Source organism: Urocampus carinirostris, chromosome 20, assembly GCF_059441175.1.
Source record: "Urocampus carinirostris isolate Australia breed hairy pipefish chromosome 20, RoL_Ucar_1.0, whole genome shotgun sequence".
In the NCBI taxonomy this organism is placed as follows: domain Eukaryota; kingdom Metazoa; phylum Chordata; class Actinopteri; order Syngnathiformes; family Syngnathidae; genus Urocampus; species Urocampus carinirostris.
In genome coordinates this window covers 11,654,727-11,669,256 of record NC_142368.1, presented here as the reverse complement: position 1 = coordinate 11,669,256, position 14,530 = coordinate 11,654,727, and the positions used below count along the sequence as shown (strand labels likewise).

The 14,530-nt window shown below is 40.7% G+C and overlaps 1 protein-coding gene and 1 long non-coding RNA gene across 2 annotated transcripts in view; both read left to right on the top strand.

Moving 5' to 3' along the window:
* The window catches only part of arv1 (ARV1 fatty acid homeostasis modulator), a 31,444-nt gene extending 19,469 nt beyond the window's left edge, over positions 1 to 11,975 (top strand). Inside the window, exons 3-7 of the mRNA XM_088324792.1 lie at positions 1,283 to 1,340; positions 6,130 to 6,249; positions 6,319 to 6,472; positions 9,678 to 9,902; positions 11,761 to 11,975. Of these exons, the coding sequence (XP_088180918.1) occupies positions 1,317 to 1,340; positions 6,130 to 6,249; positions 6,319 to 6,472; positions 9,678 to 9,902; positions 11,761 to 11,894 (657 nt within the window). The 5' untranslated portion in view covers positions 1,283 to 1,316 and the 3' untranslated portion in view covers positions 11,895 to 11,975. The remainder of the gene's footprint in view (positions 1 to 1,282; positions 1,341 to 6,129; positions 6,250 to 6,318; positions 6,473 to 9,677; positions 9,903 to 11,760) is intronic.
* The window catches only part of LOC148346230 (uncharacterized), a 145,123-nt gene that overhangs the window by 73,791 nt on the left and 56,802 nt on the right, over positions 1 to 14,530 (top strand). The gene's annotated exons all lie outside the window — the stretch shown is intronic.

The window sequence follows — 14,530 nt, the reverse complement described above, 5'->3', positions numbered from 1 at the left end:
GCCAAAACCAGGTGCCTCTGACAAACGCTGTACTTGTATTTCTTTCTCTCTCTTTCTCTTTCTCTTTCTTTCTTTTTCTTTTCCACCCCTTTTCTCCCACTTTGTCTCTGTCTCTTTCACTCTCTGTGTCTCTCCTTTTCTCTTTCTTTGTTCCTCTTTGTCCCTCTCTCTCTGTGTCTTTTTACCTTCTTTTGCTCTCTTCCTTTTTTCCATTTTTCCTCTTTTCTCGCTTTCTTTCCCTCTTGCTTTCCCCTTTTCTCTTCCTCTCCTTCTCTTTTCTCTCCTCTCTTTCTATTTCTGCTTGGATTTCTTTCTTTCCCCCTCTTTCACTATTTCTCTTTTTATCTCTTTTGTTTTGCAGGCTCTCTCTCACTCTCTGTCTCTCCTTTTCTCTTCCTTTGTTGCTCTTTGTCTCTTTTCTCTTTCTCTCTTCATACCCTTCGTGCTTTCTTTTCTCCTTTCTCTCCTTCTGTCTTTCTATTTCTCTTTGGATTTATTTCTTCCTCTCCCTTTCTTTCCCCCCTCTATCACGACCTTTTATCTTTTGTTTCTCCCTCTCTCTCTTTGTCCAGCTCTCTCTCCTTTTCCCTCCCTCTTTCTCTTATTTCTTTCCCTCTCTTTTCATTTCTCTTTAATCTACTAGTCCGGCCCCCGACCGAATGTTTGTGCTATCGTGTGGCCCCCGAGTTCAAATGACTTTGACGCCCCTGCTTTAATAACTCTCAACGATTGATAATGATGGGCAGCATGGCGGCGCAGTGGTTAGCGCTTGTGCGGCACAGTTCATGTCATGGGAACCTGTTGTGGGTTCAAATCCAGCTCCAGACTTCCTGTGCGGAGTTTGTATGTTCTCCCTGTGCTTGCGTGGGTTTCCTCCGGGCACTCCGGTTTCCTCCCACGTTCCAAAGACATGCATTTCAGGTGAATTGGCTGTTCCAATTTGTCCCTAGCGAGCGAGTTGTCTGTCCCTGTGCGCCCTGGGATTGGCTGGCAACCAGTTCAGGGTGTCCCCTGCCCACTGCCCGGAGATGGCTGGGATGGGCTCCAGCCCCCCCGCGACCCTAATGAGATGAGATTGATAATGGCGCCTGTTAAGTTGAACCAAACAGCTATTGACGTAAATTGCATCAATTTTATGTCACGCACTATGAATGTATTTAATTACTGTTAAAGTGTCGATAAAAGCTTATATGGTTATAATATGATATAATGAAATTGTGAATGTGTTTAATTGCTGTTAAAAGTGTCAATACATGTTCAAACCACTCCGATGTCTTTCCAGCACGAGGGAAAGCCTTTCTGCCACAAGCGGCGCTATGCTGCCCTCTTCGGACCAAAAGGTGAATTTTCTTTTTGCATTCCGATGGGGAGAAAGGGCAAGTCAGTAAAATATATTTCTAAAATACGAGTTAACCATTTGAGTGTTTTTGTTATTGAAACTCATCCCGACGATTATTAAGCTTTTAACCGTACTTTACGAATTCAACCTAGAGTTTTAATTTAAAGAGACAGTGTGTATGACCTGACCTTGCTACAGAACACTTGGAAGAAAAGAGTGTTAGAGAGACAGAAGAAAATAGAGAGAGAGAGAGCTAGAACGAGAGAGAAACAAAAAGAAAAAATGGAGAGTGGGAAAGAGAGGGGAAGTAATAGATGGTCAGGGAGAGAACAAAAAAAAGGAGGAAGAGAGAAAAGGGAGAGTGAGATAGAAAGGGAGATAAAAAGAAAGGGGGGAAGAGATGGAAGGGAAAGAAAAAAGAGAGTGACAGATAAATATTTAGAGAGATGAATAAAGAAGGAAAGCCAGAGAGAGGATAAAATTCAGTGAGGGAGAGAGAAAAGGGAGATAAAGATAAGGAAAAAGACAAAATGAAAAGAGTGTCAGAGAGAGAGAAGCAATAGAGAGAGCTAGAACGAGAGAGAAACAAAAAGAGAAAGAGAAGGGGAAAGAGAGGGGAAGTGATAGATGGTCAGGGAGAGAAAAAAACAAAAGAAAAAGAGAGAAAAGGAGTAAGAGACGAAAGAGAGACACATGGAGAAAGAGAAACAAAAGGAGAGAGAGAAAATGAGAGTGACAGAGAAAGAGAGACACAGAAACGAAAGACACAGAAAGAGAGAGATCAGGGGGGAGAAAGATAAGAAAGAGAAGAGAGAAAAACAGATTGAATGAAAGATCGAAAGGAAGAGAAAGAAAGGGAGAGGGAAAGAGAGAAAAACAGCAAGAAAAAAAAGAGAGAAAGAAAAAAATAAGGAGGAAGAGAAAGAAAAAAGTAAGCAAGAAAGAAAGAAAGAGAAGGTGAGAAAGAGAAAGAGGAAAAAAGAAAGAGTATGAGAGGGAATGAAAGAAAGAAAGAGAAAGAAGGAAAGAAAGTGAAGGATTTCATATTTTATTTATTTGACTATAATGCATTTTTTACAATCAAATACAAATTACATTTAAATACAAAAGATATTCACTGGCTGAGCAGTGGGGTGAGGTCATTGTAGCCTAGACAAGAATGACGTTTACAGAAAAACAACAAGAACGGGGACAAGGACTGACGCCGGAAAAGGCTGATAAGCTTTGTTGGTGTGAGTCCTTTAGACATGGCGGCGCCTTTCGGCGAGGAGGTAGTGAAGCTGGTTCCTGGCCCGCCATGACGTGTGAAAAGACGGAAGACAGAAGGAGAGAGAGAGACGAGAGACCAGATCGGAGATCATGAGAGGGAGGCTCGACGTAGACCAATTAGACTAATTTGAAAATAATTCGGCTAAATTTGATGGAATTCACTTACTTACTAAATACTTTAAGAAAATAAATCCGCCCCCGGGTGGAAATGCCTGTCTCTTGTCAACAGGGTTGGGTAGGGTTACTTTAACTGGATTACTTTCAATGACTTTTGGATGACTCCAATACCAAATATGCTAATAAAAGACAAAAGAAACTAAATAGGAATAAAATGATGACTCACAACATGTGGTAAGCTTTCTCTCCTGGCTTTGATCTCTTTGATCTCCGGCAAAACGAACATCAAATGCGACAGAAACAAAATGAAAATAAATCCAAACAGCTTGCCAACATCATTTTTGCCGTTCCATGTATTCCGTTACTCCCCAAGCCTGCGCAAAATTCTGTAATTTTATTCATATTTACTTTCTTTTGTCTTTTACTAGCATATTTGGTATTGGCGTCATCCAAAATACTTGAAAGTATTCCAGTTCAAGTACCCAACCCTGCTTGTCAATATTTTCCCTAAATAAGAAAAGAGCATGCATTGTTAGGCGGATGAAGTTTGTGTTTGGTTAATGGAGTTAGAAAACTAATTCGAACAATTTGGTAAACGCTATATTTGTAATATAGTTTTTTTCCTAATGAAAGAAAGAAAAAGAAAGAAAGAAAGAATAGCAAATAAAGGCTACTGTATCAAATATTAACATTCGTTTTCTCAAGTGTTCAAATACGTATTTGCAGCTGTATCACACAAATAAATTATTAAAATCATGCAAAAAAACAAATCAAGTAAGAACATAAGTATATATTTTAGAAATGCATACACAACTAGGTGCTCTTTGCGCTATTTAATAACAAAAACGATTTCCCTTTACGCTAATAATTAACAAAAAGTCGCTCTCTGCTTGAAAACGGTTAGAGTTCCCCGATTTCAAGAGTTTCCGGATATACCTTTTACTTTGAAAGGAAACGAATCGGCCTTGTCTGTTTACTTCCGGGTGAGCTGATCCATACGAATAATGGCGGAAGCTACTTTCAGGTGTATCGAGTGCAACGAAAAAGCCACGGAATTACATCGCGATTACACTAACGGGATATTGAAGATCACGATATGTGTATGTTAATATTTTATTTAATAGTTTAATCTGTTTTGTGGTTTTATTGTGATGACGCTTGCAAATATATTTCACTTAAGTACCGTCGCGTCAATGGCTCTTAGATGGACGACGGCCTCAAAGTTAAAAGCTTCATAGAAGCGCTTTGTTACTTTATTTAAGATGTGGAATCAAGGTGTGTAATGGAAGTTATGGACATTTGAAATAGTTTACTGTCATTTTAATTTTATTAAATGGGGTGGGTGGGTGTACCCCTTAAACACAGGTGTTAGACCAGGCCCACCAATGGTTTAAATCCGGCCCGCAAGACAACAGCGAGAAGCGCAAGAGGAAAATGAGCTGTAGTTTTAAATGTTTCCACTGGATGTCACCAAAGCCGGGTAACACTTGCAAAAGTATTGTGGTAGTATTTCTCCATTTCTCTCTCACTTCTTTATTTATTCCTCCCTCCTTTCTTTCTCCTGTTCACTCTCTCTTTTCTCTATTTCTCTCTCTAACTCTTTCCTTTTTTCTGTCTTGCTATCTTTCTATTTTCACTGTCTAATTTACACTTTAAGTCTCCTTTCTGTTTTTCATTCTTTCTCACCCTCTTTCTTTCCCTTTTTCGACCTCTCTCACCTCACTTTGTCTCTTTTTCTCCCGCTGACTCTTTTTCTTTCTGTTGTTTCACTTCTCTTATTCTTTTCATCTTTCTCTTTTTTCACTTCCTTTTTCTCTCTATATTCATTTCCCCCTTCTTCTCCATTCATATCTCTATTCCACTCTCTTATTTTCTCTCACTGTTACTCTGTCTCCCTATCTGTTTATTGCTCTCTGATTCCCTCCCTCTCTTTATTTCTCTTTAGCTTACTAGTCTGGCCCCTGTGAGATTTTTTATAGCATTTGTGGCCCCCAGCTAAAACGAGTTTGACACCCCTGCCTTAAACACTAGGGTCGTAGGGACACCATTACCTGTGGTGTGTCTTGGGCAAATACAGCCTGGTGGCGCCCATCCCTCTTCAGGCTATGTGGAATTTAAGTACACGGTAGTAAGTCTAGGACACAGGTGTCAAACAGGATCAGGCCCGCTAAGGGATTGAATCCGGACCGCGAGACAACACTCAGAGAAGAGCAAGAGAAAAACAAGCTGCAGGTTGAAATATGTCAACTTGATGTTGCCAAAGCCAGGTGCCTCTCACAAAGACACTGTACTTGTATTTATTTCTCTCTCTCTTTCTTTTCCACCCCTTTTCTCCCACTCTGTCTCTTTCACTCTCCGTGTCTCTCTTTTTCTCTTCCTTTGTTGCTCTTTGTCTCTTTCTCTCTCTGTGTCTTTTTAACTTATTTTGCTCTAACTTCCTTTTTTCCTTTTCTCCCTTCTCTTTCTCTCTTCATGCCCTTTGCACTTTTCTCTTTCTTTGGATTTCTTTGCTCCTCTCCCTTTCTTTTCCCCCTCTCTCACAACTTTTTATCTATTTTGTTTCTCACGCTCTCTCCCTCTCTTTTTCTTTCTTTGTTTCTTTTCTTTCTTCCCCTTTTTCTTTCTTTCTTTGCTTCCCCTTTTCTATCTTTTTTTTCTTTCCTTGCTTCCCCCTTTTCTTTCTTTCTTCCCCCTTTTCTATCTTTCTTCCCCTTTTCTTTCTTTCTATATTTCCTTTCTTCCCCCTTTTTTCTTTCTTTCTTTCTTTCTATCTTCCTTCCCTTGCTTCCCCTTATCTATCCTTTCTTTCTTTCTTCCTTACCTTGCTTTCCCCTTTGCTTTCTTTCGTCCCCCTTTTCTATCTTTTTCCTTTCTTCCCCTTTTCTTTCTTTCTTCCTTTCCTTTCTTCCCCCTTTTCTTTCTTTCTTTGCTTCCCCTTTTCTATCTTTTCTTTCTTCCTTTCCTTTCTTCCCCCTTTTCTATCTTTCTTCCCCTTTTCTTTCTTTCTATATTTCCTTTCTTCCCCCTTTTTTCTTTCTTGCTTTCTATCTTCCTTCCCTCGCTTCCCCTTTTCTGTCCTTTCTTTCTTTCTTCCTTACCTTGCTTCCCCCTTTGCTTTCTTTCGTCCCCTTTTCTATCTTTTTCCTTTCTTCCCCTTTTCTTTTCTTTCTTTCTTCCTTTCCTTGCTTCCCTCTTTTCTATCTTTCCTTCTTTCTTTCCTTTCTTCCCCCTTTTCTATCTTTCTTTCCTTTCTTCCCCTTTTTCTATCTTTCTTTCTTTCTTTCCTTTCTTCCCCCTTTTCTATCTTTCTTTCCTTTCTTCCCCCTTTTCTATCTTTCTTTCCTTTCTTCCCCCTTTCTATCTTTCTTTCTTTCCCCTTTTCTTTTCTTTCTTTCTTTTTTCAGAGTTCCTGCCAGAGGCCGGTGGACAAGTACATCGAATACGATCCGGTCATCATCCTGATCGACGCCGTCCTGTGCAAGACTCAAGCTTTCAGGCACATTTTGTTCAACACCAGCTTGGATGTAAGTTACCTGGGACACGTAGCGGTCCAATATGGAAACCGGCCCTGAATAGAAGTGCGGTGCTTCCAGATCCACTGGAAGCTGAGCATGTTCTGCCTGCTGTGCGAGGCTTACCTCAGGTGGTCCCTCCGGCACAGCTCCGAGTCCAGCGACGACCCCGCGGACATCGTCCGATACGCCAAAGAGTGGGACTTCTACCACATGGTGGCGCTGGCCGCGCTGGGTAAGACCGGGTTCTATGGATCCTTGAAAAGTTTTAAAAGTCATTATTCTGAAAATAAGGCCTCAACTCCGGTTTTCAAAATGTGGCCACATCCATCCATTATCTGCACCGCTTATCCTCAGTAGGGTCACGGGAGTGCTGGAGCCCATCCCAGCCATCTTCTGGCAGTGGGCAGGGGACACCCGGAACTGGTTGCCAGCCAATCGCAGGGCACACAGGGACAGACAATTCGCTCATTCCCACCTAGGGACAATTTGGACCAGCCAATTTACTTGATATGCATGTTTTTGGAGTGTGGGAGGAAACCCACGCAAGCACGGAGAGAACATGCAAACTCCACACAGGAGATTCGATCTCATGACCTTAGAACTGTGCCGCACACGCGCTAACCACTGCGCCGCTGTCCTGCCCTTACACTTGAAAAAATGAAGACCAATTTATTTATAAAGGAAGTTATTTAGTTAAGAGACAATTCTCACAATTAATTTAAATTCCATCCATCCATTAGCTGCACAGTTTATCCTCAGTAGGGTCTCGGGGGCGCTGGAGCACATTGCAGTTATCCTTGGGCAGTGGACACCCTGAACTGGTGGCCAGCCAGTTGCAGGGCACACAGGGACAGACAACTCACTCATTCACACCTAGAGACGATTTGGACCGTGAAATGGGGGAGGAAACCCACGCAAGCACAGGGAGAACATGCAAGTTTTATCCCTTTTTCTTGTTTTTTTAGCAGTTTCTTTTCCCCACTTTTATTTTTTTCCCCTCTTCTTATTTATCCCTTTTCTTCTTTTTTTTCATTGAATTCTTCTTCATCCCTTGCATTTTTTTCTTTCCTTTTTGTTATCTTCATTGAACTTGTCGTTTTGATTTTTTTGCTCGTGTTTTCCTTTATTTTCCTTTTCTTCTTATTTCTCTTATTCTTGTTTAACTCTTCTTTTTTTCTTTGATTTTCCCCTTTTTTTCTATTTATTTCTCTTTTAAAGTTATAAGTGGCCTTCTGGTCACTTTGAGCCTGTAGGTCACTTTTGTTTGTTTGTAGCACTCGTTTCTGGTATGCACAACACTCACTGTCCAGCGTCCTCTAATGGTCAAATAATATTGCGATTTTATTTTTGGCAATTTTAAAAATGGACGTTTTTCACTGAAATCAGGTTTTGTGTTGTCATATCCGGTTTGTAAGTACTTCCATAGTGGTAATGTTCTAGTATTTCCATAATAGTATTTTTGTAGTATATTTAGAATATTACTGTAGCTGTATTTGTAGTACGTCTGTTCTATTATTTCTGTATATGTATTTTTGAAGTCCATAGTAGTATTTTAGTATTTCAGTAGTATTGTTTAAGTATTCGGATAGTAGTATTGCTTTAGTATTTCCAAAGTAGTTTTTTTTCCAAAGTAGTAGTATTCCTTTAGTATTTTTAGAATATTACTGTAGGGGTAGTTAGTAGTATTTCAGTTGTATTATTTCTATATAAGAATTTCCATAGTGGTATTTTGGGTTTCATTTATGTAGTATTTTTGAAGTATTTCCATAGTAGTATTTTTGTAGTCTTTTTGGAATATTACTATAGCTGTATTTGTAGTACGTCTGTTCTATTATTTCTGTATATGTATTTTTCATGTCCATAGTAGTATTTTAGTAGTATTGTTTAAGTATTCTGATAGTAGTATTGCTTTAGTATTTCCAAAGAAGTATTTTTAGAATATTACTGTAGGGGTTGTTAGTAGTATTTCAGTTGTATTATTCCTATATAAGAATTTCCATAGTGGTATTTTGGGTTTCATTTATGTAGTATTTTTGAAGTATTTCCATAGTAGTATTTTTGTAGTCTTTTTGGAATATTACTATAGCTGTATTTGTAGTACGTCTGTTCTATTATTTCTGTATATGTATTTTTCATGTCCATAGTAGTATTTTAGTAGTATTGTTTAAGTATTCTGATAGTAGTATTGCTTTAGTATTTCCAAAGTAGCATTTTTAGAATATTACTGTAGGGGTTGTTAGTAGTATTTCAGTTGTATTATTCCTATATAAGAATTTCCATAGTGGTATTTTGGGTTTAATTTATGTAGTATTTTTGAAGTATTTCCATAGTAGTATTTCACTAGTTTTTCTGTTGTATTTCCATAGTGGTATTTTAGGTTGTATTTATGTTGGAGTATTTTTGAAGTATTTCCACAGTAGTATTTTAGTATTTCACTAGTTTTTCTGTAGTATTTCCACAGTGGTATTTTGGGTTGTATTTCTGTTGTAGGACTAATTTTTGAAGTATTTCCATCGTGGTATTTTTGTTGTATTACTTTGGTATTTTTGTTTTAGTACTGTGGTTGTATTTTTTTAGTGTTTCAGTTGTAGTATTTCTGTGGTGGTATCTTTGTATTATAGTATTACTGTAGTAGTGTATTTTTGTATTATTTTGATGGTATTTTTTTAATTTTCAGATTGAAAGCAAAATAATATATCAGGAACATGATTCTCCTCGAATCGCCAACATTTTAGGATCGCAATTATCGACAATCGTGATATAAATGGAATCGGCACTTTAGTATGGTGATGCAATCGAATCCTGGTCGGAGCGTATCGTCCCACCCCTATTACACACTGTCCCTTTACCTTTCCTATTAAGACTGGGGCCTCAAACCACGGTCCAACTCAGGAAGTAGAAGTGGCGTTTCAAAATAAAAGCACATCGGTTATACAGTAATCCCTCGGTTATCGCGGTTAATGGGGACCGAGACCACCCGCGAAAACTGAAAATCGGCGAAGTAGCGGCGCCCCTTCAAAAATGCTTAAAAACGTATACAGTATACCCCCCTGTATACAGTACACCATATAGAAGGTAGTACAAACGACCGCTCGCTTTTGGTATAATAAAGTCAAACTTGAGATGAAATGTGACGGAAGAGAATATACTTACTTACGTCGCCGAGTTTCTACATGATAAACAGCGCCACATAAGAAGGGGGTGAGGTGGGAGGAGTTAAAGGAGTGAGCGAAGCGGTAATCACCATGACTAAGCATTGTCAGGGCCTCCCCCTCCCCTTCACAATAAGAGTGTCCTCAGTTGACATAAGCTCGTGCTCAATGGCGTCAAGTCAATAAATGCTTTTATTGAGAAGGTAAGGTCTATTTTTTGAACCCGCGAACTAGCGAGGTTCCACTGTAATGGTGAAATCGACAGGAAGCATTTTTTGTGTTCAGAGCTGTTGGCCTTCTGCGGGGGCGTGTTGATGGCGGCAGGGATGTCAACCCGGATCGGCGGCTACGGCGGAGCGGACCTCCATCTCCTTCTGCGGGCTCTTCTCTTATCCTGCTACGGGAAAATCCTCCTGGTGCCCGCCGTCATCTGGGAACACGACTTCCTGCCGCTCTGCCTCGGATTCATCAAAGTCTTTGTGCTCACCTCCAACACGCAGGCGGTCCGAGGTCAGTGAACGCATCGTGACGCGTTGGGGGGTCGGGAACCTGTGGCCGGCGAGCCCCGTACGGCTCCAGGATAAAATTCGATTGTCACGAATGCAAAGTCGAAATAATACCGACGCACGAAGGCAGGGGTGTCAAACTCACCTGAGCTTGGCGGCCATACTAGTACATAAAAATCAGAGAGAGGGTGAGAGAACCAAAGGAAGAGAGAGAAGAGATGAGAAAGAGAACAAGAGAGAGAGAACCAAAGGTACAGAACAAGAGAGAGAACCAAAGGGAGAGAGAGAACCATAGGGAGAGAACAAGAGAGAACCAAAAGGTAGGAAGAGAATGAGAGAAAGAGATAAAGGTAGAGAACAAGAACCAAAGGGAGGGAGAAAAACAAAGGTAGAGAACATGACAGAGAGAGCCAACCAAAGGGACAGGGAGAACAAGAGAGAGCAAACCAAAGGGGGAGGGAGAACAAAAGAAAGTGAGAACTACAGAAAGGGCGAGAACAAAAGAGAGAATGAGAGAGAGGCAACCAAATGGGGAGAGAGAACAAAAGAACGAGAATGAGAGAGAGAAAAAAAACAAAGGGAGAGGCAGAACAAGAGAGTGAGAACATGAGAGAGGGAGATAGACCAAAAGAGACAGAACTAGAGAGAAAGCCAAAGGGACTGGGAGAACAAAAGTGAGAAAGAACGAGAGAATGAGAAAGGGTGAGAAAACCAAAAGGAGATGGAGAAGAAGAGAGAGAGCAAACCAGAGGGAGAACAAAAGAGACAGAACAAGAGGGAGAGAGAAAACCAAAGGGACAGGGAGAACAAAAGTGAGGAAGAACGAGAGAACAAGAAAAACAGAAAACCAAAGGGACAGGGAGAACAAGAGAGAGAGAGTGAAAGAGAGCAAACCAAAGGAGAAGGAGAACAAGAGTGAGAACTAGAGAAGGGGGAGAACAAACGGGAGAATGAGAGAGAGAGAGAAAACCAAAGGGAGAGGGAGAACAAAAGTGAGGAAGAGAACTAGAGAAAGGGGGAGAATGAGAGAGAAAAAAACCAAAGGAGAGAGAACAATAGAGTGAGAACAAAAGAAAAAACTAGAGAGAACAAGAGAGAGAGAGAGAGAGAGAGAGAGAGAAAACCGAAAGGAGAACAAAAGTGAGAACATGAGAGAGGGAGATAGAACAAGAGAGAGAGAGAGCAAACCAAAGGGAGAGGGAGAACAAGAGTGAGAACTAGAGAAAGGGGGAGAAAGAGAGAGAGAGAAAAAAACCAAAGAGGAGAGAGAACAAAAGAGTGAGAACAAAAGAAAAAACTAGAGAGAACAAGAGAGAGAGAGAGAAAACCAAAAGGAGAACAAAAAAGTGAGAACATGAGAGAGGGAGATAGACAAAGAGACAGAACAAGAGAGAGAAAACCAAAGGGAGAGGAAGAACAAGAGTGAGAACTAGAGAAAGGGGGAGAATGAGAGAGAGAAAAAAACCAAAGAGGAGAGAGAACAAAAGAGTGAGAACAAAAGAAAAAACTAGAGAGAACAAGAAAGAGAGATAACCAAAGGGAGAGGGGAGTAAAATAGAGTGTTAAATAGAGCGAACAAGGGAGAGATAGATAAAAGGGCAAGAGGGAGAGAGAATGGGCTTAACAGGCTGGTTACGCCCATGCACTCGCATATTGCGCAAGTCGAGCTAGCCAAACACTCCATCCGTAAACTGTAAACCTTGAAAAAAACAGCAGTGTCTTGCGATGACACACTAGGCGATATCAAGTCGATTTTGATTTATGGGGCAGGCCCTACCATTTATCGAAGAGTCCGTTTTTTGAGTCTGACTGCCCTGTATTAGGGAATAATGAGTTTTTTTCCCCTTTTTGTTTTCCGACAGTGATGTTAAACTGCAGAAAGAGCTCGGCATTGTGGGTCGTGGGCACCGGCCTGCTTTTGGAGACCGTCGCGGCTCGGACCAGTCAAAGTATAGCCGCCTCGCTGCAGGGGGCGGCCATGTTTGATTTATTTTAGTTCAAAAATAACATGCTCTTCTTTATATATATGTATATTTTTTTGTAATAATTTATGTAAATTAATAAAAGGTTTACCTCATGTGTGGTATCATTTTGCAGCTCCTAAATTATGATTGCCCTTATACAGTGTAAGGAAAATTGTAATATAATATTGACCACTAGATGTCACTAAATTGTGTGGTGCACGGGCTCCGAACAGGCGAGGGTTTTAATCCGGCCTGCGAGACAACAGTAAGAGAAGCGCAAGAGAAAAATGAGCTGCAGTTTTAAATATGTCCACTTGATGTCACCCAAACCAGGCACCACGTGCCGAGCAACTGCAGTGGTATTTCTTTCTCTCTCCCTCTTTTTTTACTCTCCCTATATGTGTAACTTTTTTTCTCTCTCTCTCTCGTTTCCTTATTTTCTGGTTTCCTCTTTGTCTTTCACTCTTACCTTTTTTCACTCTTATCACTTTCTTTTTTTCTATCTCCCTCTGTGTCTTTTGTTCTTTTTCCATCTTTTTTCTCCCTTTCTCTTTCTAATGTTCTTTCACACTCTGTTGTGCTCCCTCAATTTCTCTTACTCGTTCCTCCTTTTCTCTCTCTTTCTCTCCAACCAACTAGTCCAGCCTCCGTGAGTTTTTTTACTAGCTAGCTCACAGCTAAAATGAAATGAGTTAAGGTGTATATGATCATTTTAGTGGTCGGCTGAGTCAAATTAACCCTACCTTCTACTTAAATCTCTCCTCTTTCTTTCCTGCACTCTTTCTCACTACGTTTCTCTTTTGTTTTCTTCCTTCTCTTTTTGTTCTTTTTCTTCATTTCTCTTCCTTTTTTTCTGTCTCACCCTTGTTCTTCCTTTTTTTCCCACTCCTCTTTCTCGTCTCCCCCTCTCGTTATTTCTTCTTCCCCTCTCTACCTTCTCATCCGTTCTTTCTCCATCTGCCTCCTCTCATTTGCTCTCTTGTTCTCCCCTTGTATCACACCCCCCTTTCTTCCTCCCTCTCACTTGTTATTTCCTCTTCCCTCACACTTTCTACCTTTTTCATTTTTTTCTACATCTCACGTTCTCTTCCTCTCATTCTCTAGTTGCCTCTCTCATTCTCTCTCGTTTTCCCCTTGTCTCACACCCCCCTTTCTTCCTCCCTCTCACTTGTTATTTCCTCTTCCCTCACACTTTCTACCTTTTTCATTTTTTTCTACATCTCGCGTTCTCTTCCTCTCATTCTCTAGTTGCCTCTTTCTCATTCTCTCTCTTTCTTCCTCCCTCTCACTTGTTATTTCCTCTTCCCTCACTCTTTCTACCTTTTTCATTTTTTTCTACATCTCGCGTTCTCTTCCTCTCATTCTCTAGTTGCCTCTTTCTCATTCTCTCTCTTTCTCTTTCTTCCTCCCTCTCACTTGTTATTTCCTCTTCCCTCACTCTTTCTACCTTTTTCATTTTTTTCTACATCACGTTCTCTTCCTCTCATTCTCTAGTTGCCTCTTTCTCATTCTCTCTTGTTCTCCCCTCGTCTCACACCCCTCTCTTCCTCACTCTCACTTGTTATTTCCTCTTCCCTCACTCTTTCTACCTTTTTCATTTTTTTCTACATCACGTTCTCTTCCTCTCATTCTCTAGTTGCCTCTTTCTCATTCTCTCTCTTGTTCTCCCCTCGTCTCACACCCCTCTCTTTCTTCCTCACTCTCACTTGTTATTTCCTCTTCCCTCACTCTTTCTACCTTTTTCATTTTTTTCTACATCACGTTCTCTTCCTCTCATTCTCTCTCTTGTTCTCCCCTCGTCTCACACCCCTCTCTTTCTTCCTCACTCTCACTTGTTATTTCCTCTTCCCTCACGCTTTCTACCTTTTTCATTTTTTTCTACATCACGTTCTCTTCCTCTCATTCTCTCTCTTGTTCTCCCCTCGTCTCACACCCCTCTCTTTCTTCCTCACTCTCACTTGTTATTTCCTCTTCCCTCACTCTTTCTACCTTTTTCATTTTTTTCTACATCTCGCGTTCTCTTCCTCTCATTCCCTAGTTGCCTCTTTCTCATTCTCTCTCTTGTTCTCCCCTCGTCTCACACCCCTCTTTCTTCCTCACTCTCACTTGTTATTTCCTCTTCCCTCACTCTTTCTACCTTTTTCATTTTTTTCTACATCTCGCGTTCTCTTCCTCTCATTCCCTAGTTGCCTCTTTCTCATTCTCTCTTTCTTCCTCCCTCTCACTTGTTATTTCCTCTTCATCTCTCGTTCTCTTCCTCATTCTCCAGTTGCCTCTTTCTCATTCTCTCTCGTTTTCCCCTTGTCTCACACCCCTCTTTTTCTTCCTCCCTCTCACTTGTTATTTCCTCTTCCCTCACTACCTTTCATTTTTTTTCTACACCTCTCCTTCTCTTCCTCTCATTCTCTAGTTGCCTCTTTCTCATTCTTTAGTTCTTTCTCTTGTTTTCGCTCTCTCTAGTAAGTCGTACAGGATAAGTTTTTTTCCTCTTTTCTCTCTCCCTTTGGTTTTCTCTCTCTCTTCTTCTCTCACCCTCTCTCTTTTGTTCTCTCGTTTTTATGTACTAGTATGGCCCCCAAATCTAACTGGGAACCCTTTAAGCTAAAAAGTAGCAAAAATAGCTCTCGGCTTGAGAGGGTTGGAGACCCCTCAAGTGGTGCAACCGAAA